Genomic DNA, 14892 nt, shown 5'->3' with positions numbered 1-14892 from the left:
TGTGTGTGTGTGTGTGTGTGTGTGTGTGTGTGTGTGTGTGTGTGTGTGTGTGTGTGTGTGTGTGTGTGTGTGTGTGTGTGTGTGTGTCCCCTAGTTTAGTTCTGGCCTCAGCCCAGTTTATTTGTTTACCCTCACCTCAATTAAAGTACACAAAGTTCATCACTCCCGAGTCCTGCCTTTTTGGGGTCTTCCTGCTCCTGCCACACACGAGCCATGACAGAAGCTTTGTGAAGCTTTCCATCCAATCAGTGAACCAATGGGTCGAAACTGCGCCATCAAGTGGACAGTCAATGTAAAACAGGCATGGTGATTATAATCTAGTGACGGTGAGATGAAGCTTCATGAAGCATTTAAGCTTTCCAGTCAATCGGTGAACCTATGGGTCGAAACTGCGCCACCAAGAGGACAGTCAATGTAAAACACTGATTATAATCACAAAGTGGCTTTGGTGCGTGAAGCTTTGAATAGAATACATTTTGTGATGACAATAAATAAATCCTGAGCTACAGTAACTAATATGGTGTCTGTCTTTATGATACAATGTTGGGGTCAAGAGGGAAAGTGGAAATAAATTGGGGAGAGAGTTGTGATGTCATTGTGACTGTGTTACTTGGTTGGTAAGTGTGCTCATTGGGGACATTTTACTTATTATGTTTTTATTTAGAAATAACAGCTTTGCCACAGAGCTGAGCTTCAGGCGTTTTCTTTTGTTTGAAACGATTTCAACTGCTTCAGAAAATACACTTTCACAGGGCACAGATGATGCTGGGGTAATAATTTATTACTCCTCTTGTTAGATTCCATCACCAAAAAAGAAGCAGCTCAAATAGACTGCAAACCAATGCGCAACAGTTGCCAATACCACAATCTGTGAGGGGGGGGGTCCATCTCATTTCGCTGCCCGTTATATTTCTAATTGCACACCAAACCCATGAATCGTTTCCTGAATCACTCACATGGTACGGCCGGCTTGCGAGGTTTTGCACGTCAGGACACAAGCCTCAAAGTCTCCCTCGATACACGCTTCGAAGCCTCGAGACAGAACGACACATCACTACCGATCACCTCTGTGTTTTAAACTTGACCTCTGGACAGTTAGGAGCATTTGCTCAGCAGACCTCAGTGACCTATGAGAGTGTGCAGCCTTATGAGGTCGGAGAGGTAGGGAGGTGCTAACCCATGCAACGCCTTAAAATCAAATAGTAAAGCCTTTAAATTAATTCTAAAATGGACTGGCGACCAGTGTAAGGATGCTAGTATCTGGGATATGTGGTTTGTGATTTGGATCAGTTGTAGTCGATGGAGTAGCGTCAGACTGACACCTTGAATAGAGACTATTACAGTAGTCAAGTCGTGATGAAATGAAGGCGTGGACTGCTCCCAGCTTCCTGGCAAAGGGTTTATTATATATCTTTAAGGGGCAGAGATATTAGAGGTCAGGGGTACCAAACACAATGACCTCTGTTTTCTGCTCATTCAAGTTAAAAAAGATCACGTCCTCAAAGACTCCCTGGATGAAATCTAGCAGCGACTGATCTGTGAATGGATGGAGAAAAAAAGAGATGGAAGTGAGTTTGGAGAGTCGGAGGTAGTCGGCAGGAAAGATGATGTTAGCAGAAAACATAGTTTGAGATACTTGAAAACAGAATGATGAGTGCAAAATCATCAAACTGAATCAGGAAGTGGAACCAAGTCCTCCTCATTTATTTGAAATACAAAGTGTGTTGGCTGCTTTTCTTTGAGTTCATGGTGTCCTTTCCCACCAGGGAGGTGACTTTCCATGTCCCAATAGCCAGGGATCATTCTAACAGGGCCTACGCTCGTGGCCACCACCCGATACACACTGCACCTGACCCCTACGACGCCTCCTGTGGGTGGTGGGCCTAGAGCACGGCACGCTCTTCTTCAGGGTGCGCCCAGCCAGGCAACACGGGGGTAATGCCTGGCCACCAGATGCTTTCCCTTGAGCTCCCTCCCCTGGACTGGCTCCGGGGTGGGGCCCTGGTAATCCTATCGAGGCGGGGTAAACAGTTCCCTTGTTGACATGTCCATAAGGGGTCTTCTGAATCGTCCTTTGTCTGCCCCCTCCCCCATGACCAATTTGCCACGGGAGACCCTACAAGAGTGACAAGCTCCTGGACAACATAGCTCTCGGGATCACTGGGACACACAAAACCCTCCACCACGATAAGGTGGCGATTCATCGAGGAGAGCATTGAGAGTAAGCACTGATTTATCATAAACTGATGGGAATGAACCCAGCCACTAGATATTCATCAGCTGATGTGGATAAGAAGACATCTAAAAAAACATCCATCCTCTGGTGTCAGTGAGCTGTAGTTTGGTTCCTGATCAAATCCATTTCCATGTAGTGGACGTCCCCCTCAGTGAGAGAGGCAGATATGAGCTGAAACACAGGAATCAAACCAGGGACGCTGCTGTTATGGAGCTGAACTGGAACCATTCACACACTGAGGCCCTCTGAACACATTTTAATGACAGCTGTGCAGAGACACACTGGTGACTGACTGGAACACTATGATTCACATTTTAGATTAACACCATCCTCCCACAGGCTTTAGATATGGCCACTAGAGGGAGCTGTTTGCTCTCATGGTTTGGTCTGATAAGACAATCAGAAAAAAAAAGATTGACTTAATGAATGTGAGTTTCCAGCCTGTGAATGTTGAAGGTTCTGTGGGGTTCCTGATCTGTTCTCTGCTCATCACCTCAACACCATCAAAGTTAATGTTGATTCTCAATATCTGCTCAACCCCTGAAACAGCTGCTCATTCTGGTTGCCTTTCATTTATTTTTAATATACAACTTAAAAGGCAAACGTTGACACATTTCTTTTCTTTGGCATTTGGCTGCAGTGCTACCTCCTTTTAGATGATTGTTTTATGGTATTTTATGGTACTTGTTTTAAACGTTTTAATTTTTAATTTTCTTATGTTATTTATTGTTCTTAATGTTTTTATTTATTTATTTTTATTTTATTATTTTATTTATTTATTTATATATTTTTATTTTTATTTAGTATAGTCCTTGGGGTTACAGATCTTGTACAGCACTTTGGTCAACGTCGTTGTTTTAAATGTGCTTTATAAATAAACTTGACTTGAATTGACTTGACTTGACAATCTAACAATAATAATGAAAAGGTAACATCAAAGTTGATATTTTCCCATCATGCCCCACTGCGCAGGATGAAATCTCTTCAAATTCCCGCTTTGTGTCGACACAACAGTACAACAACCCTCTCAATCAGTAACTACCTCAGCTTCATCTATTCTGAACTGGCAACATTTCAACAGTGCACGTAGCCTTTATCTACAGCCTCTGAGAGGGGGCGCCACTGAGCCAATAATAAACATAAATTTTAATACAGCTATTGGAGAAACACACAGTAAAAACACTGAAACATCTGCTTTGGACTGATTCCAGGTCAGATTAAATCTGCATCTACTTGTTCAGCAGGTCAAAAAAAACAGCTTTGACAGTCACAGAAAACAAACAATCACAGAAGTGAGAGAAAAATTGTTATCGATAGATTCAAAACTTTATTAAAATCAAACAAAGCGTAAAGGAAATGAATCAACTCAACAGAAACAGCCTGGAGTCTCCTTCATGGTGGGAAATGTTAAAGCTGCACCCATCACAGTGAGGAGGTCACTCTGCAGCTACATGGAAATGATTTCTCTCTTTGCTTTAACTTTAATGTAACAACACAGCATTGATGATTATTAATTTCAGCTTGTTCTCCACTGTCTTTCCTGTGTTGAGAGACAACTTGAGAACTTGAAACAGCAAAAGAGACTCACAGTTCAGCTGGAAATAACTCATTTAAAAATATTTGACACCCGATGATGCTTGATTTCAGCTTTTTCCCCTGTAGATTAAAAAAACAACAACAGAAGCAACAAGTGCAGCAGAAACTGACAGACCAGCTATGAGTCCAACAGAGCCATCCTCTGTGTCTGGACCTGCAGGTAGAAACAGGTGTGAGGTGTCAGCTGTCAGGAAGAACAGAACAGAATCCATTTCCTCTTCAAACTGCTGTCAGACATTACTGGGAAGAACACCAAAGACGAGCAATGGCAAGAATAACAAATGCAGCTGCAGAAATTCCCAGAGACATCAACAGTCCAATAAATCCAGAACTGAATCCAGCCTCTTTCTTCCTCCCTCCATCCTCTGTGGTTCCTCCTCCTGGACCTGCAGGTAGAAACAGGTGTGAGGTGTCAGCTGTCAGGTAGGTGATGAGTGAAGAACAGAACAGAATCCATTTCCTCTTCAAACTGCTGTCAGACATTATCTACTGCACTCTGATCACATCACTCAGACCAGCTGCTTTCTACAAAGTCTCATCAACAACATCTTTAGAAACAAACATCAACAACCAGGAAGCAGCTTCACCTCTGATCACAGACACACTGAACTCTGCTCACTCACCTGGAGGAGCAACAACACTCAGGTAGATGATGCTGGGCGCCTTGTTACTACGGCTCGCTCCTCTCTGGATGACGCGACACTCGTATGTCCCAGAGTCATTAACTGTCACATCCTTCATAATCAGAGACACGTCTCCATCCTTCATCTGTCTGTCCTGCAGATCCACTCGGTTCCTATAAACTGGATTCTGCTTTCCTGGATCGAACCGTCCGTCCCGGTACAAATACACATGTTCATCTTCTAGATCAGGTTTGGCCCACACTACAGCTCTGATCTGGTTGTTGTTTGGAGCTCGACATGGCAGAATGATGTTCTGTCCAGACTCAGCTGTGATGGTTTCCTGGCCTGAAAGAGGAAACAGCACAGAGCAGAGAGGTTAAAGCTTTTTGTCTTCCTGGTGCTGAAGGTCTGTGGAGCAGAAGAGGGGCCTCAGGAATATGGTTAAGGTTACTTCTCATCATTTGGGGTGGGGGGTGGGTCTTTTTGATTACTGATATTTCAAATATAAACATGAATATTTATGAATATAAAAATGATCACTCTGTCTTTATTAGTTGGCTATGTACCACAGACCTTCAAGGTGGCTGTAATTAAACCTCTACTTAAAAAGCCATCACTGACCCAGCTGTCTTAGCTAATTATAGGCCAATCTCCAACCTTCCTTTTCTCTCAAAGATTCTTGAAAGAGTAGTTGTAAAACAGCTAACTGATCATCTGCAGAGGAACGGTTTATTTGAAGAGTTTCAGTCAGGTTTCAGAATTCATCACAGTACAGAAACAGCATTAGTGAAGGTTACAAATGATCTTCTTAGAGCCTCTGACAGTGGACTCATCTCTGTGCTTGTCCTGTTGGACCTCAGTGCAGCTTTTGATACTGTTGACCATAACATTTTATTACAGAGATTAGAGCTTGCTATAGGTATTAAAGGTACTGCACTGCAGTGGTTTGAATCATATTTATCTCATAGACTCCAATTTGTTCATGTAAATGGGGAGTCTTCTTCACACACTAAGGTTAATTATGGAGTTCCACAGGGTTCTGTGCTAGGACCAATTTTATTTACATTATACATGCTTCCCTTAGGCAGTATTATTAGAAAGCACTGCATCAATTTTCATTGTTATGCAGATGATACTCAGCTTTACCTATCAATGAAGCCAGATGACACACATCAATTAATTAAACTGCAGGAATGTCTTAAAGACATTAAGGCCTGGATGACCTCTAATGACAGAGTGATGCTGAAAAGCTAATTCATGCATTTATTACTTCTAGGCTGGACTATTGTAATTCATTATTATCAGGCTGTCCTAAAAGCTCCCTGAAAAGTCTTCAGCTGATCCAAAATGCTGCAGCTAGAGTACTGACAGGGACTAGAAAGAGAGAGCAGATTTCTCCCATATTGGCTTCTCTTCATTGGCTCCCTGTTAAATCTAGAATAGAATTTAAAATTCTTCTCCTCACATACAAGGTCTTGAATAATCAGGCCCCATCTTATCTCAAATACCTCATAGTACCATATCACCCCAACAGAGCACTTCGCTCTCAGACTGCTGGCTTACTTGTGGTTCCTAGGATACTTAAGAGTAGAATGGGAGGCAGAGCCTTCAGCTTTCAGGCCCCTCTTCTGTGGAACCAGCTTCCAGCTTGGATTCAGGAGACAGACACCCTCTCTATTTCCTTCCCACTGTCGCATAAATCTTGCTCATAGGTAGTCATTTTCATTGTTGCATTTTCTCTGTAATTATTGAAGGGTCTTTACCTTACAATATAAATATCTTAATGAGGAGCTCATTACGAACAGCAGCTGCTGTTCTGTAAGCATATTTATCATCGAGTGTTTGGCCCATGAAGACATTTTAATATCAGCACACGATCATTTCAAAAAGCCTCCACAGGCCTTTGACTTCTTATTTTTACAGCTCAGATATTTCACTGAGCTCCTGCAGGGAACAAACACATGCTGATGATGATCAGGATTACAGCAAACTTCCATTAATGAGCAGCTTAATCAGTTAAAACAAAAATACTATGAAGGTTTCTAGCAGCGGTTCCTCACCTGCAGAGATGGAGATGCCGGCAAAGAGCAGAGCGCAGCAGAGAGACGCACATGTTCCTGCAGACATTCCTGTGTCTGCTTCCTCTGAGCTTTGCTTTTAGAGAGGCCGTGTGTTAGGATTTATCAGGGTCTGGATGCTCGATAAACAGTGTTCAGCTGCTGAAGCACAGATGATTCAAACTCTGATCTTAAGGGTATTTCAAACACAACGTCCCGCCCCGCCAGGTGACGTGACCATGGTAAGCGATTGGTGTGTTTCAGCTCTTGTAATTCCAGGTAGACTAAGAGCCAGAAATCCCCCCTTTTTTCTGTTGATTCACTCACACACACCCAGATCCAAAGTGTAATTAAATACATAAATGATTTCTGTCATAGAGATCAGAGAAAGAACAAAGATAGCCTGCTGGGTGAGTTCCACTGACTCATATCACTATGAGCACGGCGCAGGCGCACTACGCTGTAAACACATTACATTTTCCCATCAAAACCCGCCCGAGGGTTCAGGGAGACAAATAGAACAGGCAGAATTTTTCAGCTCTGACTCCGTCTGTTCTCTAGTTTTTCTACTTTTACCAGAAGATGATATTTGCAGCATCTTCAGGACTTCCTCCTCACTCTGACCCACTGGGCTCTGCAGTGTCCTCCTCAGTCAGGCTCCTTACATCCACTATACTGCCCAGAGTCTTCATTCAGCATCCAGATCACTGACTTCAGGTGTTCCACTCACTTCCATGTCCACAGGTGTATAAACCAAGCACCTAGGCATGCAGACTGCTGCTACAAACATCAGTGAACTACAGCATGGTACCGTGATAGGAGGATACCTGTGCAACAAGTCCAGGTGTGAAATTTCCTCACTGCTAAATATCCCACAGTCAGCTGTTAGTGGGATTATAACAAAGTGGAAGTGATTGGGAACAACAGCAGCTCGGCCACGTTGAATCACAGAGTGGGGTCAGAGGATGCTGAGGGTCACAGTGCACTGAGGTCACCAACTTTCCACAGAGTCAGTCACTGCAGACCTCCAACCTTCACGTGGCCTTCAGATCAGCTCAAGAACAGAGAGCTTCATGGAGTAATCTAATATTTGTTAATTTTCTAATTTGTCTTGGTGGTCATTCATACCTTCTACCATCCACTAAGAGGAGCAGCAGCACCCCCAGCTTCCCTGCTCCACACATCCTTTTCCCCCCCTCGAAGTTAAAGAGGAGCTTTTCCTTCTCATTGTCACCAAGTGCTAGTTCATGAAATGTCTTTACCTACAGTATAAAGCACCTTGAGGTGACATGATGTAATGTAATACTACCTTTAACTGAGGTGACACTCCAGGATCTTTCATAAAGATCGGAGATGCTCAAAGCTTTTTAAACAGGGAAAGTTGAAGATCTCAGTGTTTGACCTTTAACCTGATCTAAAAGCAACTTCCTGTAGTTTTAGACCCATGTCAGAGTCACCATCACAGTAATCAGTGTCTGAGCACTGTGGCTCTTTTTAATAAGTCCTTATAAATTCTACCTTTCATCTTTCCTGTCGGGGTTAAAGGAAAAAAAATGAGAAAACGACAGAGGAGGAACTGAATCTTAAACGATCTCAGTGCAGATTACTGGTTAATCTGGTTAATCTACCTTTATAATCTAAAGCTATTTGAGCTGAGCTCTGAGCCTGCAGCTATTATCAGAATCAAGCTGCTGTTTCATAACAAGTTTGTGGATGACTGAGGTTTCAGTTTCAGTTGCCTGAAGGGAAGTCCCGTCTCAAAGAACATGTTGAAACAAAATAGATAAGATAAGATAGTGCACAGTGAAATGTATTTTGTACCTGCAGCCATATATACACACACATATAAAAAAAAAGAATAAAAATAATTAATTCACACTATACACTATATACTGGACACTATACACACTAGACATGGAATTATAGAATAATATAATAATTTTCATTGTGTATAATAATGCATTTTAGTGCTCAGAGTTGAGCAGACGGATGGCTTGTGGGTAAAAACTCTTCTTCAACCTTTCAGTCTTAGTCCTCAGGCAGCGGTAACGCCGGCCTGATGGGAGCAGGGAGAAGAGAGAGTGTCCGGGGTGGCTGGGCTGTTTTAGGATCTTCATGGCCCTCAGCCTGCACTGCTTGGTGTAAATGTCCTGCAGGTTGGGGAGGGTGGTTCTGATGGTCCGTTCAGCTGAACGAACCACCCTTTTTAGGGCCATGAAGTCCTGCTTGGTGCAGTTTCCCATCCAGGTGGTGATGCTCCCACGCATGATGCTCTCGATGGTGCAGGTGTAAAAGTTCCTGAGCACCTTGAGTGGGAGCTTGAAGTCTCTCAGCCGCCTGAGGAGGTAGAGACGCTGTCTGGCCTTCTTCACAGTGATGTTTATGTGATGAGTCCAGGACAGGTCCTGTGAGATGGTCACTCCCAGGTATTTAAAGGTGTCCACTCTTTCCACCTCAGCACCACTGATGACAAGTGGATGGTAGTCCCTCTGCTGCTTCCTGCTGAAGTCCACGATCAGTTCCTTCGTTTTGCTGACATTGAGCAGGAGGTGGTTCTCCTGGCACCAGTTCTCCAGGCGGGAGACCTCTCTCCTGTAGGCTGTCTCCTCATTGTGAGAGATTAGTCCCACAACAGCAGTGTCGTCAGCAAACTTGATGATGACGTTGGACTCTGACGTGGCCTCGCAGTCATGGGTGTACAGTGAGTACAGCAGAGGGCTGAGCACACAGCCTTGGGGGGATCCAGTGTTGAGGGTGAGGGAGGATGAGGTGAGGTGACCCACTCGTACCACCTGTGGTCTGCTGGTCAGGAAGCTGTGAACCCACCTGCACAGGGATGGGCCCAGGCCCAGGTCCAGCAGCTTAGAGACCAGCCTGGAGGGAACTATGGTGTTGAATGCTGAGCTGTAATCTACAAACAGCACTCTCACATAGTTCCCCTTACCAGTGTCTATGTGTGAAAGGGTCTTGTGGAGGAGGAAGGATATGGCGTCATCTGTGGATCTGTCTGGCCGGTATGCAAACTGTAGTGGGTCGAGGGTGGTGGGCAGTGAGGAGGTGATGAATGTCTTGATGAGTCTTTCAAAACACTTCATCACCACAGAGGTGAGTGCTATGGGCCTGAAGTCATTGGGGCTGCTGGGGTGTGGTTTCTTTGGGACAGGGACTATGATGGACTTTTTAAAGCAGGTGGGAATCACACACAGTTTCAGTGAGAGGTTGAATATCAGTGTAAACACAGGTGCCAGCTGGTCAGCGCAGGTCTTAAGCGGCTGGACCAGACAGTGTTAGCGGATGTGTCCTTAAGACCTGCGCTGAGATGGTCCTCCAAAGCCACAGGTGTCAAACTCCAGGCCTCAAGGTCCCGTGTCCTGGAGGTTTTAGATGTGCCTGATCCAACACACCTGAATCAAATGGCTGAATTACCTCCTCAGTATGCAGTCAAGTTCTCCAGAGTCCTGCTGATGACTTCTATATTTGACTCAGGTGTGTTGGATCAGGGACACATCTAAAACCTGCAGGACACTGGACCTTGAGGCCTGGAGTTTGACACCCCCGTCTTAAGCGATGTGTCATCAACAACTTCATCTTCAACTTCATCAACAACTAGCTTCATTATCCTGTTTTGATCTAACGTTCATTTTAATTTAGTTTGATTTTTATTATATTAAACCAAATCACAACAGCAGTTTCTTTGAGGTGAAATATCCGTGTGAGGAAGAACTCAGTAGCTCCGTTTAACGGGAATAATTCTACAGCAGAGGCAGCCAGGCAGGAAAATCCCTTTTTTGGGCGGTTAAGAGAAAAAGAAAGCAAGAGCACAGGGAGACAAGACACAACATGTTGCAGTGGATGTAAACACATATGAAATGGAAAGATGTGAATTAAAAGAAACACTCAGTGCATCATGGGAACCCCCCAGCAGCCCATACCTACAGAAGCAAAACTAAGGCATGGTTCAGAGTGACCTGATCCAGCCCTAACTATAAGCTTGATCATAAAGGAAAGTTTCAAGCCTAATCTTAAAAATAGAGAGGGTGTCTGTCTCCTGAATCCAAGCTGGAAGCTGGTTCCACAGGAGAGGGGCTGTGTCATGGTTGTGGGCTGGTGGCACAGTTTTTTGAATTCCTGTATCTGTTTTGTTCCCGTGTCTTGGCTCTTCTGTGTTTAGTTTCCCTTCCCATTGTTTCTTTGTGTAATGTTTGACTCCCTTGGACAGGTTTTCTGTGTTAGGTCTGCATGTGTGTTATTTTTGGTCACTTCCTGTTTTATTTTGATTTTAATCTTGTGTTCCCTGTGTGTTGGGTTTAGTTTTACCTCCCCTTGTCTGTGTAACTGTGGTCAGCTGTCATCCCACCTGTTGTTACTCCCCTCATTAGCCTTGTGTATTTATTGTCCGCTCTTGTCTTTGTTGGGTTATAAGTGTAAAGATAAATTTTGCTTTAACCCCTTATCTGTAGTTTAACCATGGAGTTTGTGACCTGTGGGTTCGTAAAAACTGCCCAGATGGCTGTGCCCTTATCTTTCACATACACACCTTTCCTCCCTCTGGGCTTTTCGTTTATGCTGTGACATGCAGCTTGGGAAGATTTCCTCTTCTTAATTGGTGGGCTAAGGAGGGGGAGAACACGGGTGAACAGGGTATAAGAAGACTGTGTTTCTGTATAAGACTCAGAACTCACTCATACTCCTCTGGGTTTATGTATGTGACTTCTCCTCCTACGAGAATAAAGCATATAATGGAATCTTGTCTCTCTCATTTGATAAATAATTTCCATAACATGAGTCATTGTACGTTAAGGTTAATGTCCATGCTGTGTGTTTTGAGTTTTGAGTGTCTAGTTTTCAAGTATTTAGTCTTCATGTATCTGGCCTGTCCAGCCTTGTTCCTTCATATTTATTTTCATTAAAAGTTAAGTACAAATCAGCTCTCGCCTCACATCCTGCTTTGAGATCCTCTCTCCTGCCTGCCACAAGGGTCACCTGATCCAGCCTGAACAGCTCCATACGCTGGTCATTCAAGATGGCGGCGCGCATAGTCGCAGCGGCTCAGTGCTCTCCTTTTCGGTGCTCTGTGAAATTGTGTATGTTGTTATGTGTGCTTCAACTGTGGCTCAACACATCACCATTATGTCGGGCGGACATTATAACATACAGACGGCACGAACTCCTACATATAGGAGCACAAAGTGAGCAGGCGGTTACGGCTGACTTCCTCCACTCTCACAACATCCCGGTGGACATCGCCAGACCACCTGGCTCTTTGTGGTTCATCATCCCTGTGAGGGGGGGTCGCAGACGGAGACGGCGCAGAGAAAGGAGGCAGAAAAGAGGCGGCAGAGCTGGCGTTTTGGAGAGGCTACGTAAACGGCCTCATAGACCTCCGTTACCCAGTGTTTTCCTCGCCAATGTAAGATCACTCCCGAATAAAATGGATGAGTTGAGACTGCTGGTGGCTACAAACAGGACCGTGAAGGACTGCTGCGTTTTGCTCTTCACTGAGACCTGGCTTCATTCATCCATTCCTGATGCAGCCATCGAGCTAGCCGGCAGGACAACGCACCGGCATGACAGAATGCGGACCTCCGGTAAGAGCAGAGGAGGGGGTGTGTGCTTGTATGTAAACAACAGCTGATGTACAGACAGTATGACTGTGAACAGCCACTGCTCTCCGGACCTGGAGTACATGACTGTTAAATGCAGGCCCATCTATCTGCCCCGTGAGTTTACAGCTGTTTTGATCACTGTTGTTTATCTTCCCCCTGATGCTAATGCTAACTCGGCTGTTAGTCTCTTACATGACACGGTTTGCAGTCAACAGAGCAGATATCCTGAGGCTGTACACATCATTGCAGGAGACTTTAACCATGTCGATTTAAAGACTGTTCTACCCAAGTTCCATCAGCATGTTAAATGCCCTACAAGAGGGAACAACACACTGGATAAAGTCTACTCTAACATCAAGCTGGGTTTCAGGGCTGTGCCACTGCCACATCTGGGCCAGTCAGACCATCTGTCCCTGCTTATGATTCCAGCATACACCCCCCTCAGCAAAACTGCTCTTTCTACATCTAAGACTGTTCAGACCTGGCCTGAAGGTGCCTCTCAACAGCTGCAGGACTGCTTTAAAACAACTGACTGGGACATATTCAAGCACCAGGACCTGGAGCAGTACACCTCGGCTGTTCTGGACTACATCAAGTTCTGCACCGACACTGTAACTGTGGACAAGAATATCCGGGTTTTTCCAAATAGAAAGCCATGGATGAATGGAAAGGTGCAGAGCTTACTCAGAGAAAGGAACATCGCCTTCAGAGCTGGTGATGGGGCGCTTTACAGCGCTGCCAGAGCCAACCTGAAGAGGGGCATCAGGGAGGCCAAGGCTGTGTATAAGAGGAGGATTGAGGACTGTTTCCAGAGCCACGACTTCAGGCAGGTGTGGCAAGGGGTTCGGCATATTTTGAACTACAAACCCAGCCTGTTAGTTGATCAGCGTAACATCAATCTGGCAGAGGAGCTGAACAGCTTCTTTGCACGCTTTGAGGTACAGCAATCAGAGACAGCCATCCAACATCCCTCAGCAGGCAGCAGCAGCATCCTCAGGCTGCAAGAGCAAGAGGTGAGGCGTATGCTGGAAACTGTGAACCCCAGGAAAGCTGTGGGGCCCGATGGTGTCTCTGGACGGATACTGAAGGTCTGTGCGGCTCAGCTGGCTGGTATTTTTACCAGCATTTTTAACCAGTCCCTGAGCCAGGCTGCTGTCCCTTCCTGCCTGAAGTCCTCCATTATCGTCCCCATCCCCAAGAAGAACACTATCAGAGGTTTGAATGACTACAGGCCAGTAGCACTAACACCAATTGTTATGAAGTGCTTTGAAAAGCTTGTCCGGGCTCACGTCATCTCCAGTCTCTCTCCCCAGACTAGACCCCCACCAGTTTGCCTACAGAGCCAACCGGTCCACAGAGGACGCCATTGCCACGGCCCTCCACTCTGCCTTCTCTCACCTGGAGCAGGGGGGGAACTACGCTCGGCTGCTCTTTGTGGACTTCAGCTCGGCGTTTAACACCATCCTTCCTGGCAGACTGGTGACTAAACTGTCAGATCTGGGGATACCACGCTCCACCTGTCTTTGGATCAAGGACTTCCTGACAGACCGTTCCCAGAGGGTAAGAGTAGGTCCCCACCTCTCTTCAGCCATCAGCCTCAGCACCGGCTGTCCACAGGGCTGTGTGCTGAGTCCCCTACTCTTCACCCTCTACACACATGACTGCACCTCCATACATGCCAGTAACTGCATCATTAAGTTTGCGGATGACACCACTGTGGTGGGGCTCATATCAGGCGGGGATGAGTCAGCATACCGGGACGAGGTGCAGCGGCTGTCAAGGTGGTGCAGTGAGAATAACTTGATCCTGAACACCACTAAGACAAAGGAGATGGTAGTAGACTTTAGGAGGACAACACATGTCATTCAACCTCTGTTCATCGAGGGGGATGAAGTGGAGCTGGTTTCAGATTTTAGGTTCCTGGGAGTACATCTGCAGGATGATTTGACCTGGAGTATCAATACGACCAGCATTTACAGGAAGGCCCAACAGACTGCATTTCCTGAGGGTTCTTAGGAGCAACTATCTGACCCAGAATCTGCTGGTGTCCTTCTACCGTTGCTGTGTAGAGAGCATCCTGACCTACTGTCTGTGCGTGTGGTTCAACAGCTGCACAGCAGCAGACAGGAAAACACTCCAGCGAATCATCAACATGGCTCAAAAGATCATAGGCTGTCCCCTGCCCTCCCTCCAGGAACTGTTCAATGCCCGCTGCCAGAGGAGGGCACAGAACATCCTCCAGGACCCCTCACACCCTGGACACTCCTTGTTTCAGCTACTGCCATCAGGCAGACGTTTCAGGACAATGAAGGCCAGAACAAACAGACTGAGGAACAGCTTTTATGCCAGGGCTATCATTGAACTGAACTCTGTGTGGTTTGGACAGTGATGTGGGTGGTAGTGCTGACTGTGTGCGTGCGTTGGTGTGTGTATTGGGGCTAGATTCATCTTAATTTACTATTGTGCACTGTATTTTAGTAATCATTTTTATCACTCATATTTTTATTATTTTATTATTTATTGTCTGAGGCACCTAAAAAGGAATGCATTTTAAATTTCGTTGTGCAACTTCTGTGTACAATGACAATAAAGATTCTGATTCTGATTCTGATTCAACCCAGCCATGACAGGCTCTGCCTCCCATTCTACTCTTAAGTATCCTAGGAACCACAAGTAAGCCAGCAGTCTGAGAGCGAAGTGCTCTGTTGGGGTGATATGGTACTATGAGGTCTTTGTTTCCACTCATCCCTCATTCCCTCTGTATATTTATTGTC

At 45.4% G+C, this 14892-nt stretch overlaps 1 protein-coding gene across 1 annotated transcript in view; it reads right to left on the bottom strand.

Moving 5' to 3' along the window:
• Nucleotides 1-4459: 4459 nt before the first annotated feature.
• Nucleotides 4460-14892, bottom strand: part of LOC115776536 (V-set and immunoglobulin domain-containing protein 8-like) — a gene marked incomplete at its 3' end in the record, with an annotated part of 59928 nt that continues 49495 nt past the window's right edge. Inside the window, exon 4 of the mRNA XM_030724252.1 lies at nucleotides 4460-4795. Coding sequence (XP_030580112.1) covers nucleotides 4460-4795 — 336 coding nt within the window. The remainder of the gene's footprint in view (nucleotides 4796-14892) is intronic.

This window comes from Archocentrus centrarchus, unplaced genomic scaffold (genome assembly GCF_007364275.1).
Source record: "Archocentrus centrarchus isolate MPI-CPG fArcCen1 unplaced genomic scaffold, fArcCen1 scaffold_33_ctg1, whole genome shotgun sequence".
Classification (NCBI taxonomy): Eukaryota; Metazoa; Chordata; class Actinopteri; order Cichliformes; family Cichlidae; genus Archocentrus; species Archocentrus centrarchus.
Note: the sequence above shows the minus strand (reverse complement) of the source record. Positions and strands in the feature narration are given on the sequence as shown.